We start from the raw sequence: 20,055 nt of genomic DNA on the forward strand, positions 1-20,055 counted from the left end.
GTGTGCATAAAAAAGCGCAGAATGATTAGCTTGGAGGGTTCAGGGTATCTCCTAGTCAAGCAGTCTCGACTGGAGCCTTCTTTCTTGTTATACCCTGCACCCATTTTCAGTGGGAAATCAGCGTATAATGGTTTGGTTGAAATGTATGTAACAGGCAGGAGGCGTGGCCGTCTGTCCGTCCGTCTGTCAATATAAGAGCTAGAGACTTGGAATTTGTTTGCTAAGTCCGTGTATAGCACGAGCATATCGAGGCATGAACATATGAATATACGAAGATCGTATACATGCCTCCGACGCACTCAACGACTAGCAGGTACTGCACTGGGAAAAGATAAGGGTCACATGTACGGACTCTATAAATAGACAAATGGACACCAACCCTTGCAACCCCAGAGTCAGATTATGTAAGAGACGAACGCTGAGCCTTAAAACCTCAGCGATAGGATAAGAATAGCTAATATACCCACGCGGAGCCTTACAAACTCAGCGATAAGATAAGAATATGTAATAGACCAATGCTGAGCCTTACACACTCAGCAATAGACGTACTAGATTTAAGGGTTGAAATTATGCATGAGTCTGGGTATATAAACCCAGGCTCAAAAGAATAAAGACCAATACAAAACTAAACACCATTTCAATTTTAGGGCTGCTGATTGTGGTCACATGCAGAGAGAGAGAGAGAGAGAACATGGGAAACATTCAGCGTAGAGGGATCATTTGTTCAGCAGTCCACCATCTCGGCCGACCGCATGAAGAGAAATTATTTTGTGTTCCCATATTTTCCTAGCCCGAACCTAAATGTAAGGAGCCGAGCAAATACGAAGTGGTTTGGGAACTAACGCTCGAAAAAAAGTGTGTAAAACGCTTTACACTACTTGTATGGTCTATGTGTTCTATGGTTAGTGGTTGTGCTGCGTACACGAGTACACATGAAATATTTTAGATCTCTCTCGGCGTTCATACGGACGGAAGAACGGAAAGACGTAAAGGGCTATACCAACTCAGCTCATCGCCCTGATCAAGAATATATATACTTTATGGAGTTTGCAATGATTCCTGTTACATACTTTTCGCAAAGTCATTATATGTATGTGCATACACTGAACGAATACACTTGACTTTGATGGTGTTTAGTTTTGTATTGAACCTTATTCTTCTGAGCCCGGGTTTATATACCCAGACTCATGCATATTGCTGAGTGTGTAAGGCTCAGCATTGGTTTATTAAATATTCTTATCTTATCGCTGAGGTGTTAGGGCTCAGCGCTCGTCTCTTACATAATCTGACTCTGGGGTTGCAAGGGTTAGTGTCCATTTGTCTATTTATAGAGTCCGTACATGTGACCCTTATCTTTTCCCAGTGCAGTACCTGCTAGTCGTTGAGTGCGTCGGAGGCATGTATACGATCTTCCTACATTCATTTGTTCATGCCTGAACATACGCTAATTTTTCGTTTTCAATGGGTTCAGGGTATACTAAATTTCAAGTGCTAGGCTCTTATATAGGGGTTTTCAATTGGCGCGGGTCGATTTTGGCGCCCCGTGGCAGCCATTATGTTCTGATGACATCTGTCAAATCTTTTGTTTATTATTCAGTTGTTTATGCCAAACCATCATGGCAAGTTATATGATTGAACAGCACGTTCAAGTGATAAAGCTTGTAAGGCGGCTTGCCGAACCGCCTCACATAACTTCCGAAATTCAAATGGGTCAAGAACGCGCGCAAGTCGCGGCGATCGGCAATGCAACTCTGCCCTTTGCGGCGAAAGTTCGAAGGGCCGACGCCGTGGTGAGTTGCGTTGCCGACGCCGAGGCGGATCGCGGCGGAGGCTTAGAGGCGTTCGGCCGAGAACAAGATAATTATTAGTTAGCGAACGGCGAATAGAAGCGGGTGGGCGTAATTAGCTGATTAGAGTTTTAAGCGAAGTGATAGAAATAAAACGAAAGCAAATTAAAATAAGAGCATGCAAGTAGTTAATGAATAGCTATTTTTAAATGAAATGTGATAAATAAATGAAATATGAATTGAAAGTTTAACTCGGAGTGTCTTTTATATATTGTGATTTGAATCAGTTGAATATTAACACACGATAGTGAATCCCTACTCCCCCCCCCCCCCCCCCCCTTGTTTGTTGCGTTTTATTAGAAAATCTGTCGCGGCAACGCCCGACTGTAAAAGTAGTTAATGTCAATGTAGAGAACGCGGCCATGCCCGTTCGCTGAGAGGCCAAACCCTCGGCATTGTCCCCCATTGTTCCCTATACCCCCCCCCCCCCCTCTCTAAAGTCCGGTCACCGCAATTAATAAATTTTCTTGTGGCATCCACCCTGGGCAGACTGACGCTGCCCCAGCTGAAAATTGGATCGTTACAAGCTTGTTTAACAAAATATGTGTTCATTAACGAAATGTTTTGGGCGAAATCAGGGTATAATGGTTTTGTTGAAATGTGTGTAACAGGCAGAAGGAGGCGTGGCAGGCCCCACAAAGTATATATATTCTTGATCAGGGCGACAAGCTGAATTTATTTAGCCCTGTCCGTCTGTCTGTCCGTCCGTCCGTCCGAGACTTGATTTTTTTTCCTAGGTCCGTGTATATCGATAACTACTCCCGATATTTTATTATCGATCAAAACCCTTAACGAAAGCTAGTTATTTACCACCCCTATATCCACCCCCTCACCCTTACCTTTGTAAAAGGCGTGTTTCAAGTACTCGAGACGTGTGCTTTGGAATGTACATACATTTTCACCATATGATTACGCTTATTAAGATTGTACGTCTAGAAATTAAATTATTCAACAAATAAATTCTTATAATGTTGCCCACACTACAGCGCAGCCCAAGCGCAGTCGCTGCTTACTGCGCAGTTAGCAGAGCGCGTTCTAATACGTGCGTGTGTATATATGTGTGTCGAAAAGAAGTGCAGACTGATTAGAATATCAGATTAGAGGGTTCAGAGTATCTCCTAGTCGAGCAGTCTCGACTAGTCTTCTTACTTGTTTGAAAACAACGTTGGTTAGGATTGTAGTATGTTGTATGTCGTATAAGCATATGCTCACATTATTGTAGTGTATACAATATATGAAGTAGACATATGCCCAATATAAGTAAGAGTATCATGCTCACAACATAACAACACTTTGTTGCTTCATTTATATTATAACAGCTATACATAAGTGCCGTAATATGATCGGTCACTTATGTATAAGCCGGCCTGCAGCGTGGGATTTGCAGCGTAAGCATTGTTACGTTCTCTTCCACGCCGCAGCTTAAACGCTAAATGTATATGCCTTCTGCATGTACATACAAACATATATACACACACATACGGCATGCTATATACTTCCATTCTGCCGCTGCTTTTAGCGACAGAATTCTTTATGTAAGCTTTATGTGTTTTAGGCTAAGACATTTATTGAATAAAATACGGAGAGCATTCGCTGTCCAGAACTCAAAGCAATAGTTTGATTGGTTCATTTTATTACAGGATCATTCCGCTATACATACCTTATGGGGTCTGCCAAGCCTCCTTTATTTAGCATAGCTATATGTATATTATTATACATATATGTATGTATATATTACAAAAACTAATGCAAAACTCATTTGCTCTTATTCAGAAGAGTTAGGCTATAACAGTTTCTGGTTTTAACGAATCTCGTCTAGAAATTGCGCGCATAAAATACACAATGTATGCCCATCCATAACCAAATGCCCACCTTCTTTTTCTTTTGTAAAACAATAAAATAAACCAATCCAATTCTTACAAACTTTAGCATAATTTAAGAAACATGCCTCTTGCCCACTTAGAAAAATTATTAAGAATTCTCATTTTTATGCCCTGAACCCATTGAAAATGGGAAATCAGGGTATAATGGTTTTGTTGAAATGTATGTAACAGGCAGAAGGAGGCGTGGCAGACCCCACAAAGTATGTATATTCTTGATCAGGGCGACGAGCTGAGTCGATTTGGCCCAATCTGTCTGTCTGTCCGTCCGTCCGTCTGTATGAACGCGTCGATTTCAAAAGATATAGGAGCTAGAGACTTCAAATTTTTCTTTAAATGCCCGTATTTACAGCGTTATTTACAGGATATCGAGTTTATCACTAAAAATCGATAACTCATCCCTTTCTTTTTTATCGATAAAAACCTTATCGAAAATAAGTTATAAAATTATATCTCCAACATCTTTTGAGCTACAGCTTGAATGTATATTTATATGCATTTTATACAATTTCGGTTTTTGTTAAAATATATTCCCCACCCCTATATCCACCCCTTCACCCTCACCTTTGTAAAAGCCGTTTTTATACTCATTCACGAAAGTGAATCAGTATATTGGTTTTGTGCAATGTCCGTCTTGCTGTCCGTCCGTCTGTCCGTCCGTCCGTCCGTCCGTCTGTCCGTATGAACGCAATCTATTTCGGCGCTTGAAGCTAGAGACTTGAAATTTGGAACACAAACTCGTGTATATCTCCGATTTATAAAGTGTTAAAATTTTCCCGATCCGCCCACTAGGGGCGTGGCAAATCGGAAAATGCATTTTCCGATATACAAGAAATCATGTTTGTTGAAGAGCTAGAAAGCTGAAACTTGGTATGTAGGTCCGCGTTGACCACCCAAGATCACGAGCTATGGCTTTGGCGCGCCCATTGGGGGCGTGGCAAATCGGATAAAACTGTATCTCCTAAAGTTGTAAACCTAGAATGCTGAAATTTTGCACGTCAGCTAATGGTATGATTCTATAAAGTCTGAAGATAAATTATAAGTCTACGCCCGTTGGGGGCGTGGCAAATCGGACCTGAAGATATAGTGATTTTTAAAATTCTCCTATATTTTGGACACTATTGATGGCAGAGACCTCAAATTTTGTATATATACTCGGACTGATCACCCAAGACCAAAAAGTTTTGTCGGATATATGTCCGCCCACAGGGGGCGTGGCAAACCGCAAAAGTATATCTCCTAAAGTATAATAGCTAGAAGCTTCATATTTAGAGAGTTAAGTTACCAGTAACCTCCTCTATCGATTCCCCAAAAATAATTTTTACGCCTCTTTAGGGGCGTGGCATATCGAAAAATACCCTGTAATTTTCACATTTTTTTAGGGTAAGCATTCAAACTTTGCAGTTACGTAACGTTATCTCTTTCTAAAAACTGACCAAAAATGAGGTGTCTACGCCCAGTTGAGCGTGGCAAATCGGAAAAACCTGTATATTCTACAGTATTAGAACGAAACTTAACTACTAAATTGTTGATGGGATGTGAATGAGTATTCCGCAGTCGGTAACGCCCGACTGCAACGTTCTTACTTGTTTAAATACTAGAGACTTGTGCTTTGGCATATACAATATAAAAAAGTTATTAAACAATTGAGTTCTCATAGTAAGCGCACACTGCAGCCTATGTGTGTTTATTCGTGGGTGCTTGTGTGTGTATGTGTGAGGTGTGAGTGTGTATGCGTGTGTGTGCGAGCGTTCGTGAAAGACCTGAAAATGATTGAAATATCTATTGCTCGAAGGGTTCAGGGGATCTCGTAGTCGAGCAGTCTCGACTAGAGCTTTCATATACATATATGTATACATAGAATATATATATCGTATATACATATATGTATACATAGAATATATATATCGATTATAAACCTAAGCAAGTAAGAAATCTCTAGTCGAGAGTGCTCGACTAGATACTACCCTGAACCCAACAAATAACAAGTAAAAAAGCTCTAGTCGAGACTGCTCGACTACGAGATCCCCTGAACCCTTGGAGCAATAGATATTTCAATAATTTTTCGCGTCTTTCAGCTTACATAAGAAACACGACACGAACTGCGAACTGCGAACTGCGACACACATACACTCACACATGCATACACACACAAACGCACACACAGGCACACATACACACACACGCATACAGACACACATACACACACACACACGCATACACACACAAACGCATACACACACACACATACACACACACATACACAAACACATACACACACAAGCACCCACGCATAAACACGCATGGGCTGCAGTCTGCGCTTACTATGAGAACTTAATTGTTTAATAACTTTTTGTGGACGTACGATCTTCATGAAACTTTCAGATTATGATTATAACATGAATATACATGTAATTGCCAAAGCACAAGTCTCTAGTATTTGAAATACGCTTTTTACAAAAGTGAGGGTGAGGGGGTGAATTTAGAGGTGGGGGGTAAATTTTAACAAAAACCGAAATTGTATAAATTGCATATAAGCATATATAAAAAATTTGGAGACTCTAGCAATAAAGGTGTAGAAGATATAATTTTATAACTGGGTTTCGATAAGGTTTTTTATCGATAAAAAAAGATCGGGATGAGTAATCGATTTTTAATGATAAACTTGATATGCGCGCTGTAATTACGGACATTTTTAAAAAAATTTCAAGTCTCTAGCTCTTATATCTTCGGAAATCGACGCGTTCATACATACGGACAGACGGACAGACGGACGGACGGACAGACGGACAGACAGACGGACAGGGCCAAATCAACTCAGCTCGTCACCCTGATCAAGAATATATATACTTTGTGGGGTCTGCCACGCCTCCTTCTCCCTGTTACATACATTTCAACAAAACCATTATACCCTGATTTCCCATTGAAAATGGGTTCAGGGTATAAAAATGATCATTTAGTATGGCTGAAATTTCAATTTCGATGTATTTAAAAATATAAATAAAATACAAAACTCATTTAATAAAATATAAAAATATTTTGAAACAATTGAAAAAGTTAACATCAGTTGCACCGATCGGGACTCGAACCGCGAATTCTCGATCGAGCGTCATGCAGCTAACACACTACGCCACCTCACTTCTGCAAGTGGCGCTGGCAAAACTCAAATAGATTCACTGCTGCAGCGCCATCTACCAAAACTAAACGAAACTAACAGCTGATGTGATTCAAAGAATGTTCTAGAGGTTTGAATGTATGTGAGCTCACGCATACGATACTGTTGTAGCTGCTGCACGTGCGTTTGTTAATTGGCCAAATATTTGATGATTTTTAATTAATTTTTGACTGAACGGAATTTAATGAAACTTTCAGCATATGATCCACATATTATATTGAATATTTTAGAAATGAAAAGAAATGAAAAGTCATTCACAATTAGCTATAGTGGCATCTGACTTGAACTTGAATGTTTTTACTCGATAAAAACATAACGGGATGATTTATCGAATTTTAAAAACAAACTCGACGTCCGCGCTGTATATACGGTCATTTTAAGAAAAAATTCAAGTCTCTAGCTCTTATATCTTCGGACATCGGCGCGTTCAAACATACGGACAGACGGATGGACGGACAGACAGACAGACGGACAGGGCCAAATCGACTCAGCTCGTCGCCTTGATCAAGAATATATATACTTTGTGGGGTCTGCCACGCCTCCTTCTGCCTGTTACATACGTTTCAACAAAACCATTATGAAAATGGGTTCAGGGTATAAAAATCAAGTCAGATGCTAGTATAGCTAACTGTGAATGATTTAGCATTTTTTTTTTAATTTGTCAAGTATTCAATAGAATATGTAGATCATATGCTAAGAGTTTAATTAAATTCCGTTAAGTCAATCAGCGTTAAAAAAAAAGCAAAATGTTCGATTAATTAAGACACGCACGTGCAGCAGCGACAACAGTTTTCCCATACGTGTGCACACTTACATTCAAAATTTTTCTAGAGCATTCTTAGAATCACATCAGCTGTTAGTTTGGTTTAGTTTTGCTAGATGGCGCAGCAGCAGTGGTGAACCTATTTCCGTTTTGCCATCACAAATTTGAGGTAGCGTTGTGACTAGCAGCGCGACGCTCGATCGAGGAGTCTCGGGTTCGACTCCAGAGCGCGCAATTTATATTTGTTTAAATTGTTTCAAAATATTTAATTTACCCAATTGCAGCTAGTAAAAGTGTGTCATGTTATTTTTGTTTGCAATACATATGTATATAAATATAAATTTATTACTCTGTGTAAGTAAATGAGTTTTTTACTTTATTTACATTTTTCAATACATCTAGATTGAAATTCTGACTCATACTAAATGTGCGTTTTTATTAATTTGGTTCATGGTTCGACTAGTGTTTTCTTGTTTGCTTTGCACATTTTGAATAGCACTGACGAGAAAACTGTAACACGGATTCAACGTTTAATGGTCTATATTTTCGCATCTACTCTATGTTTGCTTTAGAGATAAGTCTTGTTTTCTTACAGCAATATTTAGTTCTTTTATTTAAAGAAGGAATCGCTTACCTTCGTTGGTCCTCCCCAATAACTCCATAATTCCACCTGGAGGGGCCGCATATTTTGCAAGCTACGACTTCACATATCTCTATAGTTTTTCAATGGAATCTCTGGTTCAATGCCAGGACTAGAAACGTTTAATTACAAATCACAATAAAAATAATATATCATTTAAAAATAAATACTAAACATATTTGATTATAAAGCTCTAAGTGAATAATTTATATGTATGCCAGCAAATATGTTAACATATGTAGACATAGTACAATATAACATCTGCATATAGACGCTTTAAAATTATAAATTTTTCGTAATTACGAAGTTTACATACTCAACGCTGTGAATAGTCTTATTTTTTACTATATAAGCTTATCATTCAAGCCGTCAGCATCTAATGACTTGTTCGACTTAAACATATAAATGTTATCATTACAGCCCTGATTGAAACTTTGAGATTTGGAGCTGGAAGTTATATTATACATATCGTCCAGATCCTGGCTAAGACGAAATCTGTATGAGAAAAAGTATTATCTACTTAGCAAACAAAGTATCTAATTGATTACTTACGTGCTCACAGGCCTGCTATAAATAGAATTTAAGGAACCTTCTAAATGGTTGCTATTGTTGCTGTTACTATCGATGTCGTACTCGTTGATATTCGAGCTGTTGTAGAGGTCGCAATTTTGTAAGTACTCTGATCGCATAAACGTGTTCAAGTCATTATCATTATCATTATTTTCTGTGTAATCCTGTTCATTATCACGTTCCTGCTGCGACTCTACCATACAAAGCCACTGGGAGTTGTGGTTTCGGAACTTTTCTAGCTGCACGGAATAAAAAATAATAATTAAAATATCAGAAATATCGAGGGTTCAAAATGTAAGTAAACTTTAGTTCCACCCCCAAGGGAAAATCTCATTCAATAGACTCAGCCCTCCAGTCGCTCACTTACTAAAACAAAAATGTTTCGCTCGCGTAATCATTAGAATTCTATTATAAACATTACCTATTCGCGAATTGTTGACGTTATTGTACATATTGTTTATCACATGATATACACGGATATCCTAACAATAAAGTCGAAATATACAACATTTATTTATTATTAATTACGGGAATCATTACAGCTCACCTCGCCCTGATGAAGTATATATGTATGATTAAGTTAACGAGAGCCCCGAGCACTTAGCTTCTTAAGACTACATTTAAGCTTTTGCTACCCAACATACATTTAAACTTTTGCTACCCAACAAGGCTAACAATTGGATTTATAAAAGTAATCCTAGCAATACTTCAGAAGTCGCGAAGTGCAAGCAATAGACAAAAATTTTTTATCTCTGTGCGACAACAAGCGCAGTGCAGTAGCAGCCCGAAATAAATGCCTTGAATCTGACGACATACACTGCGCGTCATCAGGTTAGCGGCTCCCCTAACACTCATTTTCTTTTACGTTTTTCTCTTTGCCTATTGCACGCAACTTCTTGGTTTTTTTTTTTTTCATTATTATCATATGAGATGTCGCTCATACCAAAGAAACGCGCGAGTGAAAACCCGTTATGTTTTATTTTCTATTCTTCTTTACTTTCGCAAAGAATGCGTGCACTTATATTACGTTATCAGATTAGCGCCCCCAAATGCAATTTTAATTATCTTGCTTATTTTGGCAATTACACTCACCAAATTTTTTGTGAAGCTCAAAGTATTCAATATATTTATAGTGTGGGTAAAGAAACAGTTTTATCTTTGGTTGAAAATCAAAGATTGAGGCATACTTTGAATCTGGACTATGCTAATAAATTGCTGAAAAAACAGGAAAAAACAGAAAACTAATTGGCAATTTTTTTTACAAATAGGGAAAACTATGGAAAAAACTATATAAGCGGCAATAATCAAGTGATTTCAGATGGAAATAGAAGCGCATTAGTTCGGGAAGCTTCGAATTCCCACGAATCAACCACCAAGATTAGGGGTAAAATCGTTGTTAAGACGAGCTTATCAACGATACAAAGAGTAATTAAGAAAGTAAATTACTTAAAGAAACAGAATATAAACAAGTAAGAAAGCTCCCCTGAACCCTTGGAGCAATAGCTATTTCAATAATTTTTCACGTCTTTCAGCTTACACAAGAAACACGCACACATACACACACACACAGTACGGTCGACGTCATCGTGATCCATCGTGGACAATGGCTTGATCTGTGTTTTTCTCTGTGAAAGTGGAAGGAACTGTGGACAACGTGGTTGCTGTGGGCGCGACGCACCCAGCGACGGCAAAAACTATCAAAGACTTACTTCGCGGCGGTCTCGCAGAGTACCCCAGTGGTACGGTCCGGTGGTGCAGGAGAGGGGGGGGGGAATGGCGTCACTGTTTTTGGCGTCAGGGCTTTCCTCTTTCCCTTTCTTTTTTTAAGCGCGAAAAGATTTGTCACATTAGGCGTCACATTTGTGCAAATAAAAAAAAATCAGGTGCATTCATTCTAACAGCGGTCGGTAGTGCTGGAAATTGCAGCGGACAATCGGCTGCTCACTAACTTTGGCGAGTTGCTAAGTCTCAGCAAAGACAGCAACCTAGCTGCTGGTGTGAGGTAGCAGGTATTAAAAGTAGTGCATACTTTCGGGCTCTCGCTGTAGTTAGGTTGAGTTTAAGTTACTGCGGTCTCTAAACTCAAATTATATTAGTAGGCAGCGCCCACTACAGGCTTCACGCCGTGGTAGTCGGAGCAATATGGAGGCCATGATGGAGGAGGAGCAGCAAGCTTTCGCGCGCCGTTCTTCGTTGCAGCGATCGCCGCAGCAACAACAGAGGGCGTTGCCGCATCCGTCGACTTGTAATCAGTCTCCAGTGGCTGAGTGCCAGGCAAGAAGCGTTAGCTCAAATAGGAATTACGCTAGAGGGTTTGTCTGCCCTATTTGGGGGGCAGCGGCATATAAATGCACTAATGAGAGAGGAGCTAGCTAGGCTGGTCAGTCTCCACAAGACGGCCGAAACGTTCTGCAACTGACCGGTCAAAGACTGCGAGGTGCAGACCACGCTGGTCAAGGAAGTAGCTGGGAAGGCTAAAACAGCGAGTGTTAGTGCTACAGCAGGTAGTAATACGCCCAAGCGGTTGAGGGAAGTTGCCACTGAGCAGAGAAAAACTCCCTCGAAAAAGCCGAGGCACAATAAAAGCGCTGCAAATCCAATAGAGCCAATGGCTCTACGGGCTGCAGCCGATAAAACCAACCAGGCAGTTCGACAGACGAGTTCGAACAGCTGGACGGTTGTTAAGGGACGCAAGCCGCTGCAAAAACGTTCCAGAAGTGACGCCATCGCGGTTTCAGGTGTGGGTGGTTGCAGCTATGCGGACATGCTTCGCGTAGTCAAGAGCGACCCAAATTCAAAGCATCTGAACGGCGACGTCCAAGGTATTAGAAAGACAGCTAAGGGGGACCTTTTGTTGCAACTGAGTAAGAAGCCATAGCATAGCGCTGAGGCTCTGCACGAAGCTGTAGGCAAAGCCTTGGGTGACCGAGCGGTAGTTAAAACACTTACCGAATCGGCTCAAATTGAGATTCGCGACCTAGATGAGTTAGCGAGCAAAGAGGAGATTTTGGAGGCAATTAGGGCGGAGTTGAAGGATATCTCACTCCCCATTGAGGCTATCAAATCGCTTCGGCCAGCTTTTGGTGGACAGCAAAGAGCTACGGCTGCTCTTCCAATTGGGAAAGCCAAAACTCTGCTCGAGCTGTCCCAAATTAGAATAGGATGGGTAGTATGCCGTATCCGAGCCGTGGAACAGCCTAAACGCTGTTTCAAGTGCCTCGATTACGGTCATATGGCAGCAAACTGTCGACTGTGACCTAAAGGGCGCCTGTTTCAGGTGTGGAGTGCAAAAGCATGCACCAAGCCACCAAAATGTAGCCTCTGCGTCCGGAAAGGTGAAAAGTAGACAGAGTTCACGACGGTGCTCGACGAGCTTGCCAAGGATGCTAGGGGTCGGAAGGCCATTATAGCTGGAGATTTTAACTCCTGGGCGTTAGAATGGGGTAGCCTCACAACAAATGCCAGAGGTCGTATCCTACTGGAGTTCTTCGGGACACTAGATGTTGCACTGCTCAACACTGGCCACGAGTACACCTTCAGTCGGGCGGGATACGGATCTGTTATCGATATTACTTTTGTCAATTCATCCCTCTTTCGGGGAGCAGCATGGAGCCATTGCAAATAGCTATACGGGCAGCGATCATACGGAACTTCTATACACAACAGGTGAGCCACCTGCCAGGGCGTCAACCTTGTGGAGAGAGTCGTATCGGCTAGATACTTTTGATCCCGCGGTCTTTTCAGAGGCCATTCAGTCTCTGGTAATGCTGAGGCCAGAGCATGCCAAATGGTGGCCCAAATACAGAGTGCCTTCAATAGCAGCATGTTACGCCTCAAGCTGTTCACGCGACAACAAGAGCCTACGTATTGGTGGAATGCACAAATAGGTGACATTCGTCGCAAATGCATCCAGGCGAGAAGAAGCTACCAACGGGCTCGCGGTAGGTCTACGTTTTTTGAGAAACAATTAGCTTACCAGGCAGCTAGAAGACAGCTGAATAGGGCCATTCGGGCAAGCAAAAGAGAATGCTTTTTAGAGTTGTGCGACTCAGCCGAATATGTCCCTTGGGGCAGAGCATATAAGATAGTAGTTAAAAGACTATACGCAGGTAGAAAGGTGCAGCCTACGGAAAGTCTGGAGCTTAAATCGATTGTGGAAACGCTCTTTCCAGAACGTTTAAGCTCCATTCACGCCCCCGGGTCCGAGTCTGCTGATCAGGGCTCAACGAGCACTGAAATTGTTTTAGTCACAGAGGAAGAAATCATAGTAACTCTCCGGGGTCTTAGAACCAACACTGCTTCAGGGCCGGACGGGATCCCAAATCGTGCGCTAAAGCTAGCCCTCGCCTTGCACCCTAGTACGTTCGCTGAATTATTCAATGCATGTCTAATTCAAGAGACGTTCCCGGCAAAATGGAAAGCCCAGAGCCTGGTGTTGCTACCCAAGGCTGGCAAACCACCAGATGAGCCATCTTCATACAGACCGATCTGTCTCTTAGACACCATGGGAAAGGTGTTTGAAAAATTGATCTGCTCTAGACTGGAAACTGCGATTACTAGCGCCGGAGGTCTGTCACCAAATCAATTTGGATTCCGGAAGGCCCGGTCAACAACGGATGCGCTAAATAAAGTTGTTGGTCTGGCCACTTCCGCCATCCATGGCACAAGATGGAAGCATGGGACGGAGCAATACTGCATTATTGCGACCCTGGACGTAAGGAATGCCTTCAATACAGCTAGTTGGGATATGATACTGAATGCGCTGTCACAATATAATATCCTTAAATATCTTAAAGAAACAATAAAGAGATACTTCAGAGGAAGAACACTGGTATACAATTACAATACGAGTGAGGGTCCCCAAACACATACAGTGTCAGCTGGAGTACCCCAAGGCTCTGTGCTGGGGCCTCTCCTATGGAATATCGTGTACGACGGCGTACTGCGCTTGGAACTACCAGCAGGTGCGCCACCATTGGCTTTGCTGATGATGTAGCTGTCGTAGCCATAGGAAAGGAGCTCAAAGATACAGAGGATATGTGCAGCGAAAGTATCAATCGCATACGAAGCTGGTTGACTGGAGCTGTGCTCGAGCTAGCGGCACACAAAACTGAAGTTGTCCTAGTCAGCAGTCGCAAAAGAGTGGAAACTGCCAATATAATGATCGGCAGCGTCACCATTGCGTCAAAGAGGGCGATAAAGTATCTTGGTGTCATGATAGACACAAGATTAACTTTCCGCGAGCACTTAGAATATGTGCATAAAAAGGCAGCTGATTCTTTTAGAGCTCTCTCAAGAATTATGCTTAACAGGCGGGGACCTAAACAGCAACGACGTCTCCTTCTAATGAGCGTCATTAGGTCCGTCATCCTCTATGCTGCGCCAATATGGGCAAGAGCGACGGCAACGCCGAGCTACAGCCGGGGCATTTGCGCGATCTGCAGACTGAGCGCAATCAAAGTCAGCTGCGCTTTCAGGACTATCTCCGATGACGCGGCGCTCGTCATAGCTGGTATGGTACCATTGGAGTACTTGGTCGCCGAAGCCGTGGAGCGGAATTCGCACGCGCCTGCGCGACTCAACGCTATCAGGGCAAACAGCATTGCACGATGGCAAAGAAAGTGGAATAGCTCAGCTAAAGGGCGGTAGACGCACAAGCTTATCCCGGAGCTTGAACCATGGGTCAACCGCAAACACGGCGAGGTAAACTTCTACCTTACGCAGATCCTCACGGGACATGGATGCTTTCGGAGCTATTTGGAAGACGCCAACCACATTCTTTTCGAATGTGGACGGTTCCTGGAGGAGAGGCGTCGTCTGGAAGAGGCAGTGGGCCGCTCCATCAGACCGGACAACATAGTCAACGCCATGCTGGAATCGCAGGAAGCTTGGGAACTAACAAGTACATTCGCGGCCAGTGATGATGGAGCTCCGCAGAGTCGAGCGAATGAGAAGACGAGCTGTCCCAGGCTGAGGAAGCGCACAGTGCTTGCAAAGCAATGCTTTACGGCCGTCCCGCAAGCATCGCGCACTATCCTAGCCACCACGCAACTTGCAACTTGTATTATAAAGATTGTCTATAAACGAATATAAAAAAAAAAAAAACAAGTAAGAAAGCTCTAGTCGAGACTGCTCGACTACGAGATCCCCTGAACCCTTGGAGCAATAGATATATATTTCAATAATTTTTCGCGTCTTTCAGCTTACACAAGAAACACGCACACACACACACGCACGTACGCACACACAGGCATACATACATACACACGCATACAGACACACATACACACACACACACGCATACACACACACACATACCCATACACATACACAAACACATATACATACACACACATACACAAACACATACACACACAAGCACCCACGCATAAACACGCATGGGCTGCAGTGTGCGCTTACTATGAGAAATTAATTGTTTAATAACTTTTTTTATGGACGTACGATCTTCATGAAACTTTCAGATTATGATTATAACATGGATATGCATGTAATTGCTAAAGCACAAGTTTCTAGTATTTGAAATACGCTTTTTACAAAAGTGAGGGTGAGGGGGTGAATTTAAGGGTTGGGGGTAAATTTTAACAAAAACCGAAATTGTATAAATTGCATATAAGCATACATTCAAAGTTTGGAGACTCTAGCAATAAAGGTGTAGAAGATATAATTTTATAACTGGTTTTCGATAAGGTTTTTTATCGATAAAAAAAGATCGGGATGAGTTATCGATTTTTAATGATAAACTTGATATGCGCGCTGTAATTACGGACATTTTAAAAAATTTGAAGTCTCTAGCTCTTATATCTTCTGAAATCGACGCGTTCATACATTAGGACAGACGGACAGACAGACGGACAGGGCCAAATCAACTCAGCTCGTCGCCCTGATCAAGAATATATATACTTTGTGGGGTCTGCCACGCCTCCTTCTCCCTGTTACATAACATTTCAACAAAACCATTATACCCTGATTTCCCATTGAAAATGGGTTCAGGGTATAAAAAAACACGCACGCATAAGCCTGCGCTCTGCTAAATGCGCAGTAAGCAGCGACTGCGCTTGGGCTGCGCTGCAGTGTGGGCAATATTATGAGAATTTATTTGTTCATTATTTCTTTTGTAGACGTACGATCTTAATGAAACTTTCAGAGCGTAATCATATGGTGAATATGTGTGTATATTCTAAAGCCCAAGTCTCTAGTACTTGAAATGCAAGTTGGGGGCGAAAGGGGCGTGGTATCCAAAATCTGTAAATTACAAAATCTTTGTATCAATTAACTTTATATACAACGCAAATTTGAAGACCCCACGCCTAAAAATGTTCAAATTAGGCTAAAAAAACAAAATCAATTTTTCGATTATTCTCGATAAAAAAAGTTATCGGACAATTTATCGAAAAAATAAAGCAAACTCGTACTGCGTATGGTACTCACGAGTATGCATGTCAAATTACAGCTCTAGCTCTTATAACTTCTGAGATCGACGCACTCATACGGACGGACAGACGGACAGGGCTATATCGACTCAGCTCGTCGCGCTGATCAAGGATATATATACTTTTGGGGTCTGCCACGCCTCCTTCTGCCCGTTACATACTTTTTCACAAAACCATTATACCCTTATTTCCCATTTTCAATGGGTTCAGGGTATAAAAATTTAGAGAAAAATTTACTAAAAAATTCGTTATAGCCTATAGCCATAAATCTAGCAATCATAAATCTTTTCAAGTTCGTATAGTATTTAATATTGCAGCATATTACTGAGTAGACAATAAAACATTTTGCATTTCAGCAAAAAAGAAAAAAAATTTAGTTTCTAAACATATCAGTTAGTTTTTATAATCTAGGTTGCTATTCTAGCATTTATTTTCAATTTTTAGCCAATTCTAGCCTGATTTTTGCTCAGCAACGGCGCTCAAAGTGCAGTAAAAGTACCGTACGATTTTTTTGACGTTACTCGCTTTTCGTTTTGTTTCATTTCGTTTGTCGAGGTTTTTGTTTTACTCTGCTTAAAGCGTAAGAAGTAAAGTAAAACAGAATACTTGGCGACTTCGAGTACCATTCGTTTCGTTTTGCAGCAATGCTTGGTATGCTCAAACACTTGCAAGTATCAGTATATTTGGAAGACGACCACAAGCAAGCATACCTATGCAGGCCTCTAGTTCATACATACGGACAGACGGACGGACAGACAGACGGACAGGGCCAAATCAGCTCAGCTCGTCGCCCTGATCAAGAATATATATACTTTGTGGGGTCCGCCACGCCTCCTTCTGCCTGTTACATACATTTCAATAAAACCATTATACCCTGATTTCCCATTGAAAATGGGTTCAGGGTATAAAGAAAAAAAACAGTCGATATGCTGAGAAAAGAAATACGCATTAATTTTGGCCGGGCGAACATGATGTGGTCTATCCAATGGCAGCATTTTGTCTTTTCTGACGAGAAAAATTGAATTTGGAAGGAACTGATGGCTATAATTATTATTTCCATGACCTACTCATATAAGAACATTATTTAACACGGTTTCCAAGCCGCTGCGGCGGCGGGGGTGGTGTGGCATTGGTGAAGCAGCACTTGCAAGCTTCAATTTTTGACATCGCGCATGAACGCATGGGACTATAACATCGTTTTTAAAACTGCTGTTCCGCATTTCTATAACCTGTCTGAAAACCGGCATTAGATTTTCCAGCATGATAATGCTCCAATTCAGACCACCCGATCCGTGAAGTCTTAGATTCAGGGCCAAAAAATTGATCTCATGGAGTGGCTACCATACTCAATCGACCTTAATATCATTAAAAACGTCTGGGGATGGTTGGTCAGGAAAGTATATGAGTCTGGAAAGCATTATAGTACAAAGACAGAATTAATCGAACACGCTTGGTCAACCATATCCTTGAATTATATTGAACAACTTTATAATTCCATTTCTAATCGAATTTTTGAAGGAATTTCAATCAAAAAGCGGCACTACGCACTACTAATACTACTTAAAAATAATAATAGCTTAATATACAGGTGTTAATTTTGGTCAATAACTTAAGTAAATTGAATTTATCGCAGGGGCGCTAATCTGATGACCAAATTTTAGTTACATTTTTTTTTTGTACATTTTACAAAAAAAAATTATTAAAAATTATTCCCTATTGCTACAGTAGCCATTGTTTTTTATTTTAAAGAGAAATAGATATAGGATAATACAAAAAAAATTTTAAGATGAAGCTCTGATGGTTTAGCTTTTATTCAGCTTTGAGATTGAGTGTAAAGGGGGGCGCTAACCTGATGACGCGCAGTGTATTTACTTAGAGGAGAAATTACGAAATGAAATAATAATAAATATTTGTAATCAACTATTAACTAATATTAACTCACCTTGATACGCTTTGCCCACTCGGTGTCGCTAATTGCAATTATATCCAGACAATAATCACATACTTTTCTAATTTCCTCATTCTTGTCATGCATAAGATCTATAAGATAGGCAGGCGACTCAGTTTCCCTAATCATATACTCCCTTGTACTTTCGTGTCTCAAAATCTGTTGGAACACAAAAATTATTTGTAGCACAATCTCATCATCTTCTTGCTTGGCCTTTAATAGCTCAATCAGTGAAATCACAACCTTCGCGCGACAGAAAAGGAGAGCACAAAGCTCATCGCATGCACATGTTCCCAGATAAACTATAGTATCAAGAACAATATCATCAAGTCTTGCGCAGGGTATTAGTACTTTTCGTATCCAAGATATTAACTGAAAGTTTTGCAGTATTTGCGAGTAATCTAGGTCAGTTAATGTTAGATTTCCTAATAGGCCTAAACACTCTACAATGAAAGATTCCTCTTCACAGATAGTCAGTACACGTGCAAGATCCCCTACATAGTCTATGTATTGAAGTTGTAGCGATTCATGCTGTGAAATATTTCGTAATAGTTTCATCAAGAGAGCATCCTGGTACTTGAACGAACGATCCATAAGACTGTGCAGACGCTGACCTTCAACCATAATTTGTGCATTACGTCGGTTCAATGACAAATTTATACAAAGAGCAATAAGATCCAGATCAACTTTTACATTAAGATTCAATATAATAGCATCTGTGGCCATTTGTACACACTCCGTGTGAATGAACATTGACTTAACCCTATCATCGAGGCTCATATGATACAGTATCTTAACTGCAATGCCATGATGATTTTCGTCGTTGATAAACATAACTAGCATAGGCAAATAGCCAGCTGTAACCATTTTTAGGCGTAGAGTCGCATCAAACGATAAATTGAAAACTAGCTTAAGAGTAACTTGCACCAAATCTGTATGTGAATTTTGAAACAACCTTGGTAGTTTTGCGATAATATTTAAGTCGCACATTTCATCCTTATTTTCGCCAACAATAGACAGTTTTTTAAGAAACGTGATTATTAATATAAGCAAATCAATGTTTTGACGATCAAGTGCTTTGACGAGCATTCTAACAATGTTTTTTCTCCTCATTTTTTCCTCAAGCTTTACATTCTCGGCCATGTTAAGCAGCAGATAAAAGGCAACACGAAGTAGCTGTTCCTGCTTCTTGGCAAATATTTTAAGTTGTTTGTTAAGTCGATCAATTTCTTCTTTCTTAATTTTTGGGTCATTTTGGTCTAATGAATCGATGCTTTGCGCTCTTATCTCAATCGTAGAATTTGTTTCTAATGCATTTGTATTAGAATTTGTATGAGTTCCAGAAGAGAGTGCTTCGTGATAACTGTTGTTCAGCATTTGATTTCTCATAAGGGAAGATGACATTGTTCCATGAAAGTTACTCCAATTACCCGACTTTGGTCGCTGCTTTAATTCTGGTATTCGCCGACGAGGAGGCTCCATCTGAAAATATAATTTTTGATATTTTTATAAAATGGAAACTGAAATTTGAAACAAATAAGAATGCTCCAGTCGAGACTGCTCGGCTCGGAGATACCCTGAAACCTACAAAGAAATTATATTCCAATCATTCTGCACTTATTTGATACACACATGTACATTCACCACGTATAAGCACAGGGTAACTACGCAGATTACAGCGACTGCGCTTGGGATACAATGTGGGCAATATTATGTTGACCAATTGTTGACCATTTGCAGCAGTATTTTTAACTATTTCCGTTGTTCCAAACGATGTCATT

General features: G+C 40.8%; 2 protein-coding genes and 1 long non-coding RNA gene across 8 annotated transcripts in view; 1 reads left to right on the top strand and 2 right to left on the bottom strand.

The window, feature by feature from the left end:
- LOC149268214 (uncharacterized) overlaps positions 1–8,436 on the bottom strand; it is a 74,458-nt gene extending 66,022 nt beyond the window's left edge. Inside the window, exon 1 of the mRNA XM_089475104.1 lies at positions 8,300–8,436. Coding sequence (XP_089331230.1) covers positions 8,300–8,327 — 28 coding nt within the window. The 5' untranslated portion in view covers positions 8,328–8,436. The remainder of the gene's footprint in view (positions 1–8,299) is intronic.
- Kap3 (kinesin associated protein 3) overlaps positions 8,380–20,055 on the bottom strand; it is a 55,208-nt gene continuing 43,532 nt past the window's right edge. For 4 of the 6 annotated variants that reach the window (XM_089475093.1, XM_089475094.1, XM_089475095.1 and 1 more), the window contains 3 exons: positions 18,269–19,756; positions 8,858–9,114; positions 8,380–8,800 (listed from right to left, as the gene is read on the bottom strand). In XM_089475093.1, the coding sequence (XP_089331219.1) occupies positions 8,650–8,800; positions 8,858–9,114; positions 18,269–19,756 (1,896 nt within the window). In that variant the 3' untranslated portion in view covers positions 8,380–8,649. Of the gene's footprint in view, positions 8,801–8,857; positions 9,115–9,967; positions 10,091–18,268; positions 19,757–20,055 lie in introns of those variants that run through there. The other 2 variants (XR_016271191.1, XR_016271192.1) reach the window with 2 other exon arrangements.
- On the top strand, positions 9,082–10,797 carry LOC149268215 (uncharacterized). Its single transcript, XR_016271197.1, has 3 exons — positions 9,082–9,169; positions 10,144–10,344; positions 10,408–10,797. It is a non-coding gene; the product is annotated as an uncharacterized LOC149268215 (long non-coding RNA).

This window comes from Drosophila arizonae, chromosome X, assembly GCF_054131065.1.
Source record: "Drosophila arizonae isolate 15081-1271.41 chromosome X, UAZ_ARI_1.0, whole genome shotgun sequence".
Taxonomy (NCBI): Eukaryota; Metazoa; Arthropoda; class Insecta; order Diptera; family Drosophilidae; genus Drosophila; species Drosophila arizonae.